Raw genomic sequence first — 16221 nt, forward strand, 5'->3', positions numbered from 1 at the left:
CCCCCCCCAAAGGCAAAGCCAATGCAGCAGCCATGGGAACGTCAGGAGATACAGGGGGCTCAGCCGCATCTTCCCTCCCCTGCCCCCGCCCCATCTCCTGGGTGGCCTGGAACCAAGGAGAAGCAGGTGGGAGCATGGCTGCCCGTGGGTCTGGCTGTGTTAGGTGTCGAGATGTTGGTGTGAGGACATGTCTTTATCCACTGGCCTCTTGAAGGAAGTCTTTGCTGGATATTGTTTCTGGGTATCTCTCCCTGTGCATAAACAGACCACCATGAGGCCATCTGCATCTGATATGTGAGCCAGTTTCTGCCTGTGCTGCACGTGGGGCTGTGTGTCAGTGTATCTAGAGTCTGGGGAGTTTGTACATTTGTGCCTGTGGTGGGGTCTGGGGCTTGGGTGTCCTTGGGTATATGTGTGGGTGTGTGTGTGTGTTGCATGAATCATGGTGTGTGTGTGTATGTGTGTGTGTGAGTGCTATATGTTGGTGTCCTAGGGTTCTATGTCTTTGACATGTGGCCTGGTTAACAGGAGAGCTGTCAGAGTGTGTACGTGTGTATGTGTGTCTGCATTTCCGGGTCTGTGGCTGGTGACTTGCTCTGTGTGTGTGTGTGTGTGTGTGTGTACGTGTCAGCCTTTCTGTGCAATCTGTCTTCTGCTGGTCCTGGCCCCCAGCTGAGCCTCTTTCCACACCTCAAGCCGTGTGCCACCGCTCAGCACAGGGAGCCCCCTGGATTCCACCTGTCTACTTGGTGAGCAGACTCAACCTCCCCATGTAGCTTCTACTCTGGGGGACTCCACACACCCTGGAAAGGTGGCCTAGCCCCCGGGCCCTCTCTGGCTGGGAACAGAAGCCCATTTCTTGCCCAGACAGGGGCTTTCTGTGGGAGAAGGGCCCAGCCCAGAGCCTCCAGTGCAGACCTGGTGAGGAAGAGATGGGAGCCTCTAGCCCCACTACCCTGGCTTGGGAAGTCTCCTCTGGGAAGGAGACCTGTGGCCTTCTAGCCCAGTCTCCCTCTGTTTTGTCTGCTTCCACCCTTCCCTTGATCTGCCAGCCTCTCTGGATGATTGTGAAGGCCTCGAGCTGAGAAATTCTCTCCTCAGATCACATGGTGCCCCTTAGTCCTGGCTACCCAGGACAGAGGAGCCCCAGAGGCAAACCCAGGCCGCATCCCTCATTAATGCAGGGTCTCTCTCACATCAACTCCCTGGGCCTCCATTTTTGTCTCTGTAACAACGGGACTTGTTGTGCTGGCCTAAAGGGACTAAGGAGATATGTGAAGGGAGAATTTGGCCCAGCCTGGTACCTAGTATGTGTGATAGCTGCTGTTACTGTCAGAGTCTCCCTCCTGCTCCCATCTGCCCATTCATTCATTCACTCAGAGGGACTGTGTGCCCGAGGATGGACCAGACCCTCACAGCTCTCACAGGACACAGTTCAGGCCAGTACCCTCTGGCCTCACCTCCCAGGACTCTGCACCTCTGTCCCTCCACTTCTTGCTTCCACCTATCCCTGAGGACCTGTGAAACATGAGGCTCTGAGAAGACCTTGTGGAAAACCCACGGGGTTCAGAGGACAGTAACTCCCGGGATGTGGGGTGAGCAGTGGATCCCAGCTCCCGGCTGGCTGGCCTTTCAAGCTGGCCAAATGCAGAATTATTTGATGTCTTGGAGAAGGGTCTGGCACTGTGCAGCTCTCCCATCCAAGTCATTGTTGAAAGTAGGTTAAAAGTTTGTACCAAAATGGGAAGTTGATCCCCGGATGGCCTGCCAGACTGCTGTAACCCAATATATTTTACCCTTAAACCAGAAATGTGTTTGTTTAGAAGCAAGTCACTGGCAGAGGCCAAAACTGGAGGCATTTTCTCCTCTGCCCCGCCCGGGTGCCCTGTTCCCCCAAACCTCCTTACCCTTTGTGTCCAGATCCTCAGCCAGAGCCTGAGAAAGAGGCCTCCCTCCTCCTGGGCCAAGGCAACTGCAGGGAGGACACTTGACAATCCTCGGGACCTACTGTGTCCTCATTCCTGTGCTAAGCATGTCCTTTTATTTACTTCTAGCAGCCGTTTGCCGTGGCCCCATTTTAGAGAGGATAAAAGTGAGGGCAGAGATGGGACATGTGTTGCCCAAGCTCGTGGTGGTCAGTGGTGGGGGCCCCAGTACAGACTTCTGCCTGTGCAACTTCACAGCCTTTGGCTTGTGGAACAGTGTCCCACACCTCACATGTGAGATGAAGCCCTTGATCCTCCCCCAGAGCCTAGAGGGAGAGAACAGGCGTGCCCAGCATCAGCTGGCTCTGTCCTGGAGCTGCCCTGAATGACCTTGCTCAGCCCTTTCACAGACGCAGGAAAGGCTCAGAGAGGGTAGCCCGCAGAAGGGGGTGAGCCCAGCCCCGCAGATTCTGATGTCGGACCCACGTCCTCCCCGACCCCTGGCCAGAGCTTGAAGGGTCCCTGGGCTCAGCCTGGAAGGGAAGCTGGTGCCGCCTCCCCAGCTCTTGGGACGGCTCCGCTTGGTCTTTCATCTTCCGCTCTGGGCTCTGGGAGCTTCATGCAGCAGTAATGGATTGCAGTGGACTTTTTTCAATTAGGTTCTGATTTTCCTCTGCCTGTTACTATAAAACTCCAGATGGTCTAGGGCTTCACGGTTCCTAGGGTATTTTCCCTGTTATTTGAATCTGCTTTTGTAACACGCCCCACATGTGGGAACTGGGCCTTTCAAGGCTCTATGCCTCAGATGGGCTTGCTCTTCTCTGCTGTGTCACCTCAGCTTTCCTTTGTGTGTGGTGGCTTTTCCTCTCGGAGGCGCTGGGAGGAAGGAGGGCAGCCCCATCTCCCAGCATCAACTGTGCATCCAGGGCTGGGCCTGGTCTTGCCTGGGAAAGGAACCCCGGATGTGAGCCCAGTGGGAAATGATGGTCATAGTTCCTGAGAATCAGCCTGATTTTGGAGCTTTATGGAGGGTCCCTGAGGCAGTGACCAGAGCAGTCAGGGACACGTACAGGCAGACCAGCACATCCGCCAGACCTGGGAGCCAGTCCAGGTCCGCCACTTACCAGCTGTGTGACATCACTTCCAGCCAGTGACGTCACTTTTCTGAGCCTCAGTTTCCGCATCTGCAGAGTAGGGCCGGGAAGGAACCTCACCAGAAGAGTGCATTGTCATGATTAAATGAAATGTCACACAAAGCACATCCAGCTCCTGGCTCCTGACAGGTGCCTGAGAGGGCATCATCCAGTCTCTTATATAACTCTGAATTCACCCCAGTTTCATCTTAGTAGATATTTTAATGTTTATGCATTCTAAGTAAATAGAAAAACTTAATACTCATTCTTACATTTTTCTAGACTGTTTGATGTCTCTTCTTTTCCTTCTGTCCCCTCTGTATACCCCTTTACCCACAGTAGCCATCCTCTCTGTTGCCCATGGCATATGAGCCTTTGCTTCCAGCCAGCTAAATCTGTTATGTTTGGTTATTTCAAGCTCATTCTAAATAAGAGGTGCTCAGGTAATTCTCTGGGTGCCCATGGTTGGCATCAGGGCCATGGCCACAGGATACGGCATGTGCCCTGTGGTTCACAGAGAGCACCCACCCGCCATGTGCCCAGGTGTGCCCAAGTTATGCCCTATTTATGGATGAGGAATCTGAGCTCTAGCATGTGAAATGAACTTGCCCAAGGTCATCCAGTTGGGAAGTGTGGATTTGCACCCAGGCCACTTTGATGTTTGATGCTGAAATGCAGTGATGCAGGCATGGAGGGGCAGATATCACCAAGCTGTCAGTAGGGGCCAGGTCACACCAGCCAGAATGCTGAGGCGAGCATTTGTACTTGCTGAGACACGGGAGAGCCATGCAGGGTGTAACTGTGGGCAAGGGGCACTCAGACACCCCTATAGGCTTAAGTCTTTGCATTAGGGTGTTAGGGGAGGGATGTCAGGAAGGCCCCACCCCAAGAGTGTTCCCCCTGGAGTGCACACCCCATGGAAACATCATTATACCCTTGGGTCACCATAACATCACCTCAGGCCATCCTCTTCAGGGAAACTGAGACCCAAAGCCTGGGATGTGCCCATTGGCTCCATCTGTGCTCCAGTAAGACTCATTTTTCCATTCTTGCAGCATCTGTACCCCCACAACACCACAGTGATGGGATACCTCTCCCTGCTGCCCTCCAAGCCCCCACACAGTCAGTCAATGCATGGGGCCCCTTCAAGCCATTCCCCCACAAAAGGCTGCCTCACTCCCTTTGGAGGTTACACAAAGGGTACTCCATGGGCTTGGCGTCAAAAGAATTTTAGGGCCACACCAGTCAATGACAAACACATCAACCAAGGGTTCTTTACTGCTGGAGTCAGCAGAACCTGACCTACACAGGTGTCCCCCTGAGGGCAAGTCAGGAGCAACTACCACCACCACGATAATAGTGAAAACATTTGTGTCCTGTGTGACACGCACGTATGCACGATGCCCCACCGCCACAGCTACTTTGTGAGTGGACTCCTCACATCCCCATTTTGCAGAGAAAGAAACTGAGCCACAGAGAGGACATTGATTTGCTAGGACCATAGAGCCACCTGCTTTCCAGGCTCTGACACACCCACAGTGGAGGGCCTCAAATGCCAGTCTAAGGGGGCTGACTGGATGTCAGGAGGCACAGCGAGCCACGGAGGGTCCTGAGCAGGGGTGACCTGGTTAGATTTACAATTCAGAAAGAGACTCATAAAGCATTAGAGTCGGAGGGGCCTTGGGGGCTCTCTGGTGAAGCTGCCAGCCATAAGGCAGCAGAGAGGGCCTCATGAGAAACTCAGATGCCCCAGCTCTAGGATTCCAAACCAGGCCCTTCCACCTCTGAGTCCTGCTGGCTCCTGGCTCCCCACGGTACGATGGGGGCTTGGAGGTGGAGCCCGGACAGCCCTAGGATTACTCCTTATCACAGGAGGTGCTGGGGCACCTGCTCCTCCAGACAGTTCCCTGGTCCCCAACCTGCTCCAGGCCCCAGGCCCAGGCTGACGCCCCTTAAATGCCCAAGCCAAGGGCTGGAGACCACAGGGTGTGTTGAGAAAGTTAAATCTGGAAATCAGGCTGTGGGAGGAAAGTGAGGGGTTAAGGCATAAGAATTGGAAATAGGACACTGGGGAGACTTGGGAGCCCACCATGCCCAGTGGGACATCACACACACTCACACACACACACCCTTCCAACTGGGCAGAGGGGCAGCAAGCCCAGGAACTGCCACCCTGGGCAGAATGCCGCTCCACTACTTACCTGCTCTGTGATCCCAAATGATGGCCACCATGATGATATTGAGCAAGAACCCGGTACCAAGATAAGCACTTATTATGCGGTCCTCACAGCCTCCGAGGCTGGTAGAACTCACCCAGTTTTATCAATGAGGAAACTGAGACTCAGAGAACTGAAGGCACTCTTGGAGCAGTCAAGAAAGAAGCCCTGGTTGTCCCACATCAGGGTTCATGTCTGGAACTGCTCTGCTGGTTTCCCCAGAGCCTCAGCTCCTGACAGTGGGAGAGGAATACTTACCCCAAGGGCTGTGGAGAGGATCTGAGATCACGCTGGGGACAGTGCCAGGCCTAGCAGAGTGAACACCCAGGTGCTGAACCCACGTGCATTCCCCTCCTCTTCTCTCTGCCTCTGTTAGCCCATCTCTGGGGTTGTTAAAGGGTCAGGCTGCAGGGACCTCGGCAGGCAACTGCGAGCAGAGCCCATATACCCTCATACCTGGGATGCTGGCCCTGATGGGGGCGTTGCTCTGCCAGGGGTACCTGCATCCTTGTCCCACACCTGTCCTGCCCAGGCCGCTGCTGCTGCACCTGCTGCTACCTCTGATCCTACCTTGAGGGATGGGACCCCCATCGTGGTGCCTCGGCCAGATGCTTGTTATATACCCCAGTCTGGGACTCAGTTCTGAGGAGTTCCAGTGGGATGGGGGCGGGCAGAACGAGCCAGGCCAACATGGGCACAGCGCACATACACAGATGTGGGATACCTGGATGAGCACGAGGGAGGTACATGCACCCGTAGGCCCCAGAACCCTATTCTTAACACCACTAGATCATGTTTCTAACCCACCCTTTGCCCCACGAGTGAAATGCCAGCCCTGCCCACGAGGAACTCCCAAACCCTCAGCCTGGAGGTCTGGAGAGAAGATAAGGGATGCCCAGTGGAAACCTCAGCACAGCTCAGGGTGTGACCGAGCAGGAGCGGGAGGTTGAGGACAGCTTCTCCACGGAGGCAGAGCTGGGGCACCACGAGTAGATGTCTGAGTGAGTGAAGAAAGGAAAGGCGTTCCATTCCCAGGGAACAGCTCCAGCAGGCCTGGGGGCATTCAAGTTCCCGACCCATTTGGGGTCTGATCACTCCCGTGCGGCTACAGCCTAACACATGGGGTGTATGAAGATGGGAGAGGTATCTGACCTAGAACCCCAAGCTGAAGATTCTGAAAAATGTCTGAATTAAATTGTCAGCGAGTTGGAAGGGCAGGTGTCGCAGGAGGGGAGCAGCCCCAACAAAGACGTGGGGGTGGGGGTAGCTGTGCTGAGACGGACAACTGGCCAGACGGGCATACAGGCCCCAGTGGGGAGATGATGTACGGGTCTCCAGAGTCAGGCAGACCCTCCCAAAGTCAGGAACAGCACACAGCATGTGAAGAGTTTACTGCCCCCAGTAAACCTCAGACGTCCACCCTCCCGGCAAGGGCCGGAGAGGAACAAAGGGACCGGCTCTGCCGAGAAGCAGCCTGCCCTTCAGCTGCTCGGCCTCACTATGCGTGAACCTGGCCCAGGCCTTGCAGGGGGTGGGGGCGTGGCTTGTGGCCTATTTACTCCCCAAACAGGATTTCCTTCTGGTTTAGATGCATGGAAAAGGCATAACATCTGGAAATAGGAAGTGGAACAGCTTCGAAAACCCAGCTGTGGGCGCCTTGCCTTGGGCCAGCCCCAAGCAGAGCGTGGCCCGCAGTTGCGGCCGGGCCTTTAAGGGACAGGCGCCGGGAGTGCCCGCCCCAGACCACTGTTGTCTCTGAGTCCTTGTCTCACGTCGTCTGTCCTGGCCTAGACGATGGAACCAGTGGCTCAAGAGAGGGAGCCCGGCCTCCTCTGATTTCTTCTTAAGAATCGCCTCCCCCTGCCCCCTGCCCCTGGGAAGACAGCGAGCACAGAGGAGCCACCTGGGCTTTGGCACCAGACGTGGCCTGTGTCCTGTCCCAACGCGGGGACCACCCTAGGAAGCCTCCGTCTCTGAGGTGGGGATGTTGGGGCCGCTCACTTTTTGACTGTCGTGTGGTTAAACCTCTATCATCACTCCTGGACAGAGGGAGCAGAGGCAGGCCAGGGTACCTCCTCCTCCTGCCCGTGGCAAGTGCCTTGGGAATGGAAGGTGGACAGTGAGGAGAAGCAGGAAAGGGCAGCCAGTCACACGGGGACCAGGGAATGCGCCTCGGGTCTGTGGGCGAAGGATCTTGCAGGCTGACAGGGGTTGGACAGACTGTGACGAGAGAGATAGGACATTCCTTGCTGAGTGTCATACAGAAATGAAGACTTGGCATTACCTGGCAGACCCCTGCTGCTATGAGCCTTGGGTGGGGAGTCGAGAGGGGCCGGAAGTGTGGAGGGCTGGGTGTTTGAATGCCAGACCCGCATTTAGGCAAGAGCAGCAGGATCTCTTTCATACATCAGAGCCTCCTGGGGTAGCTGTGTAGGGAGGAAGGAGTTTGAAGTTAGAGGACTCTGGGGGGAGAGATGGGAGCTGGACAGAAGCTGCCGGAATCGACACTGTCTGTGTTCCTCTCTGTCCACCCTCACCCCCACCAGGGACATCACATGTCTGTGCTGTACCCACTGCATGCTCACTGCCTGGCGTGGGGCCTGGTGCATACTTGGGGGCATTGAACAGATAAACAGCCAAATGATAAGTCAAAGACTCTGAGTTTACAAGTGTGGTCATTGTTCTGACAGCAATCAGCATGATGCCGTGTTCCAGGAGGGCAAAGCCCTTTGACAGTCAAGTGTCCCACCCCTTGGGGCCTTCGTATCAGCCCTGGATGGTGGCTACACAGCTTTAAGTTTGTAGGCAAGGAAATAAGGCACAGGCATATCAAGGGCACTGCTCAGAGCCTCACTGAGAGAGGAACTGACTAAAATCCAGGCCTTGGGTTCCAAATCTAGGGCTGTCTGCACTGGACATGTGCCTGCCCCCTGTCCATTCAGGGCTGCGCTACCATTAGAGTGGCATGTCACTTTTAGACGCCATTGAAGGGCAGACCCGTCCAGAGACAGAAAGACCAGTTTTTCTCAAGTCCTAGTGGCCATTTCTAAATCAGGGATGGATTTTTTTCTGGATCCACCAGACCTTCCCAGATAAGAGTCTAGGTCCTGGGCACTTCATGGGGAGCTGAACTGGGGCACCAGGAGGCCTCGGGCAGGGCCGAGGGGTTGGCAGGGGAGCAGATGCTGGGGCCCATTTTCGGGCTGGGCGGTGGGCCCTCCGGGGCCTGCAGAGCGCCCCTCACCGGCCTCTCCTGCAGTTCGAGGGCTGCAGCAAGGCCTTCTCACGCCTGGAGAACCTCAAGATCCACCTGCGGAGCCACACGGGCGAGAAGCCATACCTGTGCCAGCACCCAGGCTGTCAGAAGGCCTTCAGCAACTCCAGTGACCGCGCCAAGCACCAGCGCACCCACCTCGACACGGTAGGCCCCGGGGGTAGAGGCCGAGGGTGGAGGGTGGAGGACAAGCACCCCGCCCATATTTGTCTAAGGCAGGGTAGCAGCCACCTCCAGGCAGAAACCCTGCCTTCAGCCTTGTTGACATTTTGGGCAGGACAGTTCTTTGCAGGGAGAGGGAAGCACCATCATTATAGAGTGTTTAGCCACATTCCTGGCCTCTATTGTTTTAGTTGCTAAGTTGCGTCCCTATGAACTCTTTTGCAACTCTATGAACTGCAGCCTGCCAGACTCCTCTGTCCATGGGATTTCTCAGGCAAGAATACCCAAGTGGGTTACCATTTCCTTCTCCAGGGGCTCTTCTCCACCCAGGGATCGAACCTGTGGCTTCTTCCATGTCTCTTGCATTGCAGGTGGATTCTTTACCACTGAGCCACCAGGGAAGCCTTGATCCATTAGATAGGAGCGATTTCCTACTTCCCAGTTGTGACAACCAAAAATGTCGTTCAGTGTTGGCAAAAATCCTGGGGAGGAGGAATTAAACTCTCACCTGGTTGAGAACCACCAGCCCAAGCAGTAGTGTGGGCTCCATTGAGCCAGGGCACGGGGCAAGGGGGTGGGGGTGCAGCTCGCATCCTGCCTCTTCTCCCCGGGCCTGTCAGTCACTCCCAGAGCCAATCCTCCCTGCTCTTCCTCGCCCACCCCCACCCTGACCCCTGGCATGGAGACAGGCCAGAGGCTCTCCAGGGCCTTGCGTATCTCCCGGGCACGGTGGGTAAGCCGTTGAGGTAAGCAGGGCCCAAGACTCCAGGCCCCTGGATCAGTGACCTGGGCCCCAGATGCCCGTGTGTCCACCTCCTTTCCTGTTTGTGCCAGTGTGATAGAGAACCTGTGGCTCTATCACAGCACCGGTCCAAGCATTCTGTGCTGTGCATACAGACCTCAGCAGTTAACAGAGCACTTCTACAACATCATCTCCCACCATCTCTGCCGGTCAGTGGGTCACGAGCCCATTTGACAGATGAGGAAAGTGGGGCTCCGGGCAGTTCCCTACTCAGCCAGAAGGTGGCAGAGTTGACTGGGGCCTCCCCGCAGTCTCACAGCACCTATGTGAGGGGATGCACCAGCCTGGGAGACCCCCAGCCCCTCAGTGCAGCAGAGGATGGGTCCATAGCCAGACTCCACATCTGGACCACTGGCCTGTATCTCTGCTTTTTGTGCGAATGTTTGGGGAACTCTGCCAGTGGGGGCCTGGGAGACCTGAGTGGTCGTGCAGCCCAGCGTCAAGTAACCCGGACATACAGATGAGGAAACAGAGGCCCAGATGGGCGATTGACCACTCCAGGGTAAGTCGGAGGCCACGTGACAACAGAAGTCAGAGCTGGAGGCCCTCTGCGGGGTTTATAGCTGGGAAAACCAAGATCCCCAAAAGATGGGGGAGGTGGATAGCAGACAATAGCAGGGGAGTCATGTTCTGGGACCCGGCCAGGCCCTGGGCAGAATGGTCTACACATCTTCCCGTCCTCTGAGACCACACATACCCTCCCCCAGTTTAAGTGACAAACCACAAGGTAGGGGCCTGTCCCCTTTTGCAAACGAAGAAACTGAGGCTCAGAGATGAAATCATTGACTGTCACATGGCTGGAAAGTCGGGGAGCTGGGATGCAACCCTGTCTGCCTGACCGCTAGTTCAGTGCCCCTTGCTGAAGAAGGGGAGAAGAGCGGAGGGGATGAGGTAGGAAGGAAGAGCCCTGCCCCCAGCCTGAGCCTGACCACTGTCCCCACCACCCCCACCTCAGGCTTACTGTCTTGAGGGTGGGGACATGGAGTGAAGAGGTGCTAACAAACCCCTCTGCCTCCATCATCTTCTCATGCCCAGCCCCTGGGGCCCTTGGCACCTATACCAGCCCCGAGAGGTACACATGGCAGCCCCAGCAACACCAGGCCGCTCTGCACTGCCTCCCCCAGGCCTCCCTCCAGGCATCTCGGGGTCACCTACCCTGACTTACCCCCTTCCTCCCCTCTCCTTACTGCATTTCCTGGCCCCAGCCCCAAAGCAACAGGCCTCTGGCCCCTGCTTGGTGTGTGAACAGAGCTCCGAGGGCAGGGTCAGGGCAGGCCCAGAATGAGCCCGCAGGGTTATCTCAGTCCTGCATCTCCCCAGAAGGTCCTGGTCGAGCCCAGCCCCCGCGCCAGGCCCATGGAGACACTGCAGTGGCCCCCCATGGTGAGGTTGCTTTCCCAGCACCCGAGGGCCCATGGGGTCAGCCCCATGCAGGCTGGGCCTTATTTCCAGAGGGGACCTGCTCACGTCCCCAGGTCCGCTCTGGCACCAGAGAAAGTGGGATTCTCTCCATGGGCAGGGAAGCAGTGGAACAGACTGGAGAGAGCCAGCCTGGGTTCTAATCCCAGCCCTCCATCTGGTCCCAGAGGTCTGAGAACTGCCACCCAACCTCTCTGGGCTTCAAACACTCCTACCTTACAGGAGAGGGATGGGGGGATCAACTGAGGCGACAGCTGTGGCGGCCAGACACAGGGTCTGTACAGCAAACGTGAGTCGCTGGCCTACCTGTGACTTGCTGACTGAATGCTGACCAAATCCTGCCACATCCCAGATACTCCATGTGCAGTTCGAGTCCTAACTGCCACAGACTGTCCTGCCCTGGCCTCGGTTTCCTTACAGGGAAGATGGGGGGCAATAGTCTCTCCTTTGCCCACTTCCCTGGACTGTTCAGGGCTGCAGAAGAGAGGGGGCACCTTAGCAGAGGGGCGTGGGCACCGCACTTCTGCAGGATCTTGGGCAAAGCATCAGCCTCAGTTTCCTCATCTGTAAAGTGGGGATGCTTTTCATGGGGTGAGTGTGAGGCTGAAAGGAGATCGCAGCTGGCCAGCGTGGAGTGCAGTGCCTGCACACTGGAGGGCGGGGGGGCTTAGTATGTGAGGGGCTGTCTTGTGCTCAGGTCGGGAGGGCGCTGTGAGGTGCTGGATGCTCACAGCACGGCCCTGAGTGTCCTGCTGTGAACGAGGCCTTGGAGCTGGTGCGGTGACTGCAGGCCTGGGGCTTGGCTGCTGCTTGGGACAGCCAGCCACAGGGTTTCCTGAGGGCTCCTGGGGGAGCTGGGCTGGAGGAATGTTCTACACACGTCAGGCCCTGGAAAAACAAACACAGAGATGGGCCTTGTGCCCTCTTTCCAGGCGAGGGCGCCTGCACACACGGAGCTCTGTTTGTTTGCTTTTTGACAAAAGCGCGTGGATTTGTATCAGCGTCCCCTGGGGACAGAGCCTGGGGCAGAGCAGGGCAGGGCCCATGAGAGAAAGAGCGTGTGTGTGTGTGTGTGTGTGTGTGTGTGTGTGTTGGGGTGGGAATCGGGCCCAAGAAAGAAGGGCCCTGTGGTGTGTGGGTCTGTGTCTGTATCTGTGTCTCTGAGTGGTTGTGTGGGGGGCAGGTCTGAGGCCTGCCTTCCACCCTACCGTACCTGCCTTTCAGCGAGGCCAGCCTCTCACTGCTCTGTCTCTTTCTTTTTGCTCTCCTCTGTTTCTTTAACGTGGCAACTCTCCATGGCAGCACCAAGGTATGGCCGTCTGTTTCTGCTCCCCGCCCCCAACCCCATGCTGTCCAGCAGGGCTGGCTCACCTTGAGGTTTAGGGGCAGTTCCAGTCGGCATGGCTGGTGGGGACATAGGCGTCATCTCTAAACGTCCCCCACCACTGTGTCCCCTGCAGTGGTTGGAGGCCAGAGGGCCCTGAGAAATCAGAGCTGCTGGATGTGTTCAGAAAGGGAGCCTTAGGGACTTCAAGCCCCAGTGGCAGCTGGAGTCCCTGAGCAAGGTCTCATGGAGGTTTGCTTCTACGGGGAGCTCAGAATTCAGTTACAGCCACAGAGCCCTGACCTGGGATGAATCAGAAGGGACCCTTCCTGGAAGAAAACTCACCCCTGGACAGACCCCGCAGCGCAGGTGGACAGTGCTACCGGTAGAAACTTGAGAAGTGGCAGTGGGAACCAGACTCAGGAGAGGTTGGAGAGGAGGTGACAAGAGCTGGGTGTGCTGGGGTGGGAGGAGGGGTGAGGGCTCAACCAGGGCTAAAGTCACAAAGGGCCTTCAGCACCCAGAGATGGGCTGTATCCGAGGGCACCAGGGAGCCATGGGGGGTTAGAAGGTGAGAGCATGGCCAGGCCTGTGAGAGAGGTCCTCTGGCTGTGAATGAGAGGGTAGACTGGAGGCATAGAGAGCACAAGGGGTCTGGATAGGAACCAGGGGAGGTGGTGGGCACTGACTTGTTCTAGAAGATGAATGGGGCTCCAGGGGAAAGGGACGTGAAGGGCACCAATGCCCAGCCTACCTGGGGCTACACCTGAGACCCAGTACCCTCTGGTCTCCTGTGATTATTGGTTTGAGGACCTACAATCTTCATAGCCTGGGGACCAGTCTGGGGACCCCGGACCCATTGCAAGGTTCGTCAGGGGCTCCGAGCCTGGGCCTGCCGCTCTCCAGCTTGGTTCCACGTTTGTGTCCCATTGCCTCGAGCTGTGCCCCACGCCTGTTCTTCCTTTTCCTCCTGCCCCTCTGCCCCTCACTTTAATCCTTGTTCACTTGCTGCTCCTCTGCAGCTGTGAGCCACAAAGGGTGTTCTTTTCTCAGAGCCAGTGTCAGAGCTGGAAGAAGTCTTAGAACTTGGGGGGCCCCATCATCTTGCAGAGGAGAAAGTGAGAGTCCGAGAGGGGAGGCAACTTACCAGAGGTCCCAGGATGAGGGTAGAGTGGAGACACAAAGGCCTCCTTCACTGCCAGGCCAGGCACCTTCCCCCTACCCGTGGGCAGGCCTGAGGCAGACTCCTCCTGGCGGGAGGGATAGGATGCGAGCCACACAGCAGGACGTACGGCCCGGTGGATGGCCCCCCACTCACCCCACCTCTGCCCTCTGATGTTACAGAAGCCGTACGCCTGCCAGATCCCTGGCTGCTCCAAGCGCTACACAGACCCCAGCTCCCTCCGCAAGCACGTGAAGGCCCATTCAGCCAAAGAGCAGCAGGTGCGTAAGAAGGTAAGAGGGCTCCGTTCCAGGCCCATCTCTGCAGACAACCCCCCTACCCCACCCAGCCTCCTGTCCAGCATCAAGACAGGTAAAGGTCACACTCCTTGCATGTATCCAGCCTTCCACACCCATGGGTGCTACTGTCCCTCACCGTCCGTCTGCCTCCCACCAGCCCAGGTGTCAAGATGGTCCATGACTTACAGTGGTTTGTTTTCACAAGTTCAGTAGAAACCACACTTTGAAGTTTTATCTTCTCCGTGACTTAACAGTGGTTTGACTTCTGATGGTCCAGCTCATAATTTGTCAACTTTACGATGGTACGATGGTATTTTCACAAGTTCAGTAGAAACCACACTTTGAAGTCTGATCTTCTCCGGTGTCTGTGATGGGCAGGATCTTCTCTTGTGATGCTGGGCAGAGGCAGCTGCTCGATCACAAAGGGGAACAACTGATACACTCACAGCCATTCTGTTCCCAGACCACCATTCTGCTTTTCACTTCCAGTACAGTATTCTGGAAGTGAGCTATTTGGAAGTAAGCTATTCTGGGAGTACGTTACATGAGCTATTCCGCACGTTGTTTAGGACAGTCTTTGCCTGAGGTGATTTTGCCGGCTGTAGTCTTGTGTAAGTGTTCTGAGCACATTTAAGGTAGGGGAAGCTAAACTATGGTATTAGGTAGGTTCAGTTCAGTTCAGTCACTCAGTCGTGTCCAACTCTTTGCGACCCCATGGACTGCAGCACGCCAGGCCTCCCTGTCCATCACCAAGTTCCGGAGCTTGCTCAACCTCAGGTCCATCGAGTCAGTGATGCCATCCAAGCATCTCACCCTCTGTCAGCCCCTTCTCCTCCTGCCTTCAGTTTTTCTCAGAATCAGGCTCTTTTCCAGTGAGTCAGTTCTTTGCATCAGGTGGCCAAAGTGTTGGAGCTTCAGCTTCAGGATCAGCCCTTCCGATGAATATTCAGGACTGATTTCCTTTAGCATTGACTGGTTGGATCTCCTTGCAGTCCAAGGCACTCTCAAGAGTCTTCTCCAACACCACAGTTCAAAAGCACCAATTCTTCGGCACTCAACTTTCTTTATGGTCCAACTCTCACATCCATACATGACCACTGGAAAAACCATAGCTTTGACTAGATGGACCTTTGTCGGCAAAGTAACGTCTGCTTTTTAATATGCTATCTAGGTTAGTTATAGCTTTTCTTCCAAGGAACAAGCATCTTTCAATTTCATGACTGCAGTTACCATCTTCAGTGATTTTGGAGCCCAAGAAAATAAAGTTAGTCACTGTTTCCATTGTTTCCCCATCTATTTGACATGAAGTGATGGGACCGGATGCTACGATCTTCATTTTTTGAATGTTGAATTCAGTAGGTTAGGTGTATTAAATGCAATTTTGATTTTTGATATTTTCAGACCTTGATGGGATTATGAGGCCATAACCTCATTATAAGTTGAGGGAGGTCTGTACTTCCTCACTTTCTGCCAGAAGACATTTATCCCCCTACCAGCTCCTCTCTTATCCATTTGCCCAGGCCTCGTTTATAAACATTTGATGTTCCCAGCATTCAGGATGCAAAAATAAAAACCATGGTCCTTACCTTCAGTGGGGACCTGGCAGTGAGAGACAGATACACATGAAGGGATAAGTCGACACAATATGACACAGACCGCAATAGATGTGTGCAGAAAGCAGTCAGAGAGCCGGAAAAGGGCTGGGGCCTATGGGGGGGAGCTGGAGGGTCATGGAAGAAGCGACGTGGGGCTGGGGCCTATGAGGGGGGTTGGAGGGTCATGGAGGAAGCGACATGGGGCTGGGGCCTATCGGTGGGGAGCTGGAGGGTCATGGAAGAAGCGACATGGGGCTGGGGCCTATCGGGGGGGAGCTGGAGGGTCATGGAAGAAGCGACGTGGGGCTGGGGCTGGGGCAGTGGTGTGCAGGCTCGTGGCTACTGGCACCGTGGCCTTGGGCACGTGTCTTAGTGCCTTTGTCCTTCATGTCCTCAGCTGTCAGATGGGGCATAGAGGACTTGCTTTTAAGGGTTGTCATGAGGATTAAACAAGGAAATCTATGTCAAGAGTTTTTTGACCAGTACTTGACCCAAAGTAAAAGTTCTGAACAGAAGTCAGGAGGTGTTGTCGTTAAGTCTTAAAGAAGGAGTAAGCACTGGGCCTGTGGAGATGGGGCCCCAGAGAGTGACAGAAACTTGAAACTGTCTGAGGCCCAGCCTCACACAGTCCCTGCCTGACTCCGGGCTGAGCAGCGAGGCACGGAGGGGAGGCTGTGGGGGTGGGGTGACAGGATGGCCCTGCGGAGGCGGCAGGGCTGTCCTGAGGATGGAGGTTCCGTCGAGGGGTTGCAGGCAGAGATGGGACACGTCACCCTGAAAGGTGGCGCTGGGGGCTGTGTAGAGAATGGGTCGAGGTGGTTAGAGGGAAATTTGAGACAAGGAGGCCACTGCTGGGGGCAGGAGAGACATGGAGGGTGGCGGTGGGGGCTGTGTAGAGAATGGGTCGAGG

At 55.8% G+C, this 16221-nt stretch overlaps 1 protein-coding gene across 1 annotated transcript in view; it reads left to right on the forward strand.

The window, feature by feature from the left end:
* GLIS1 (GLIS family zinc finger 1) overlaps positions 1 to 16221 on the forward strand; it is a 261914-nt gene that overhangs the window by 229470 nt on the left and 16223 nt on the right. The window contains exons 4-5 of the mRNA XM_010847198.1: positions 8534 to 8695; positions 13600 to 13710. Coding sequence (XP_010845500.1) covers positions 8534 to 8695; positions 13600 to 13710 — 273 coding nt within the window. The remainder of the gene's footprint in view (positions 1 to 8533; positions 8696 to 13599; positions 13711 to 16221) is intronic.

Source organism: Bison bison, unplaced genomic scaffold, assembly GCF_000754665.1.
Source record: "Bison bison bison isolate TAMUID 2011002044 unplaced genomic scaffold, Bison_UMD1.0 scf7180017864244, whole genome shotgun sequence".
In the NCBI taxonomy this organism is placed as follows: domain Eukaryota; kingdom Metazoa; phylum Chordata; class Mammalia; order Artiodactyla; family Bovidae; genus Bison; species Bison bison.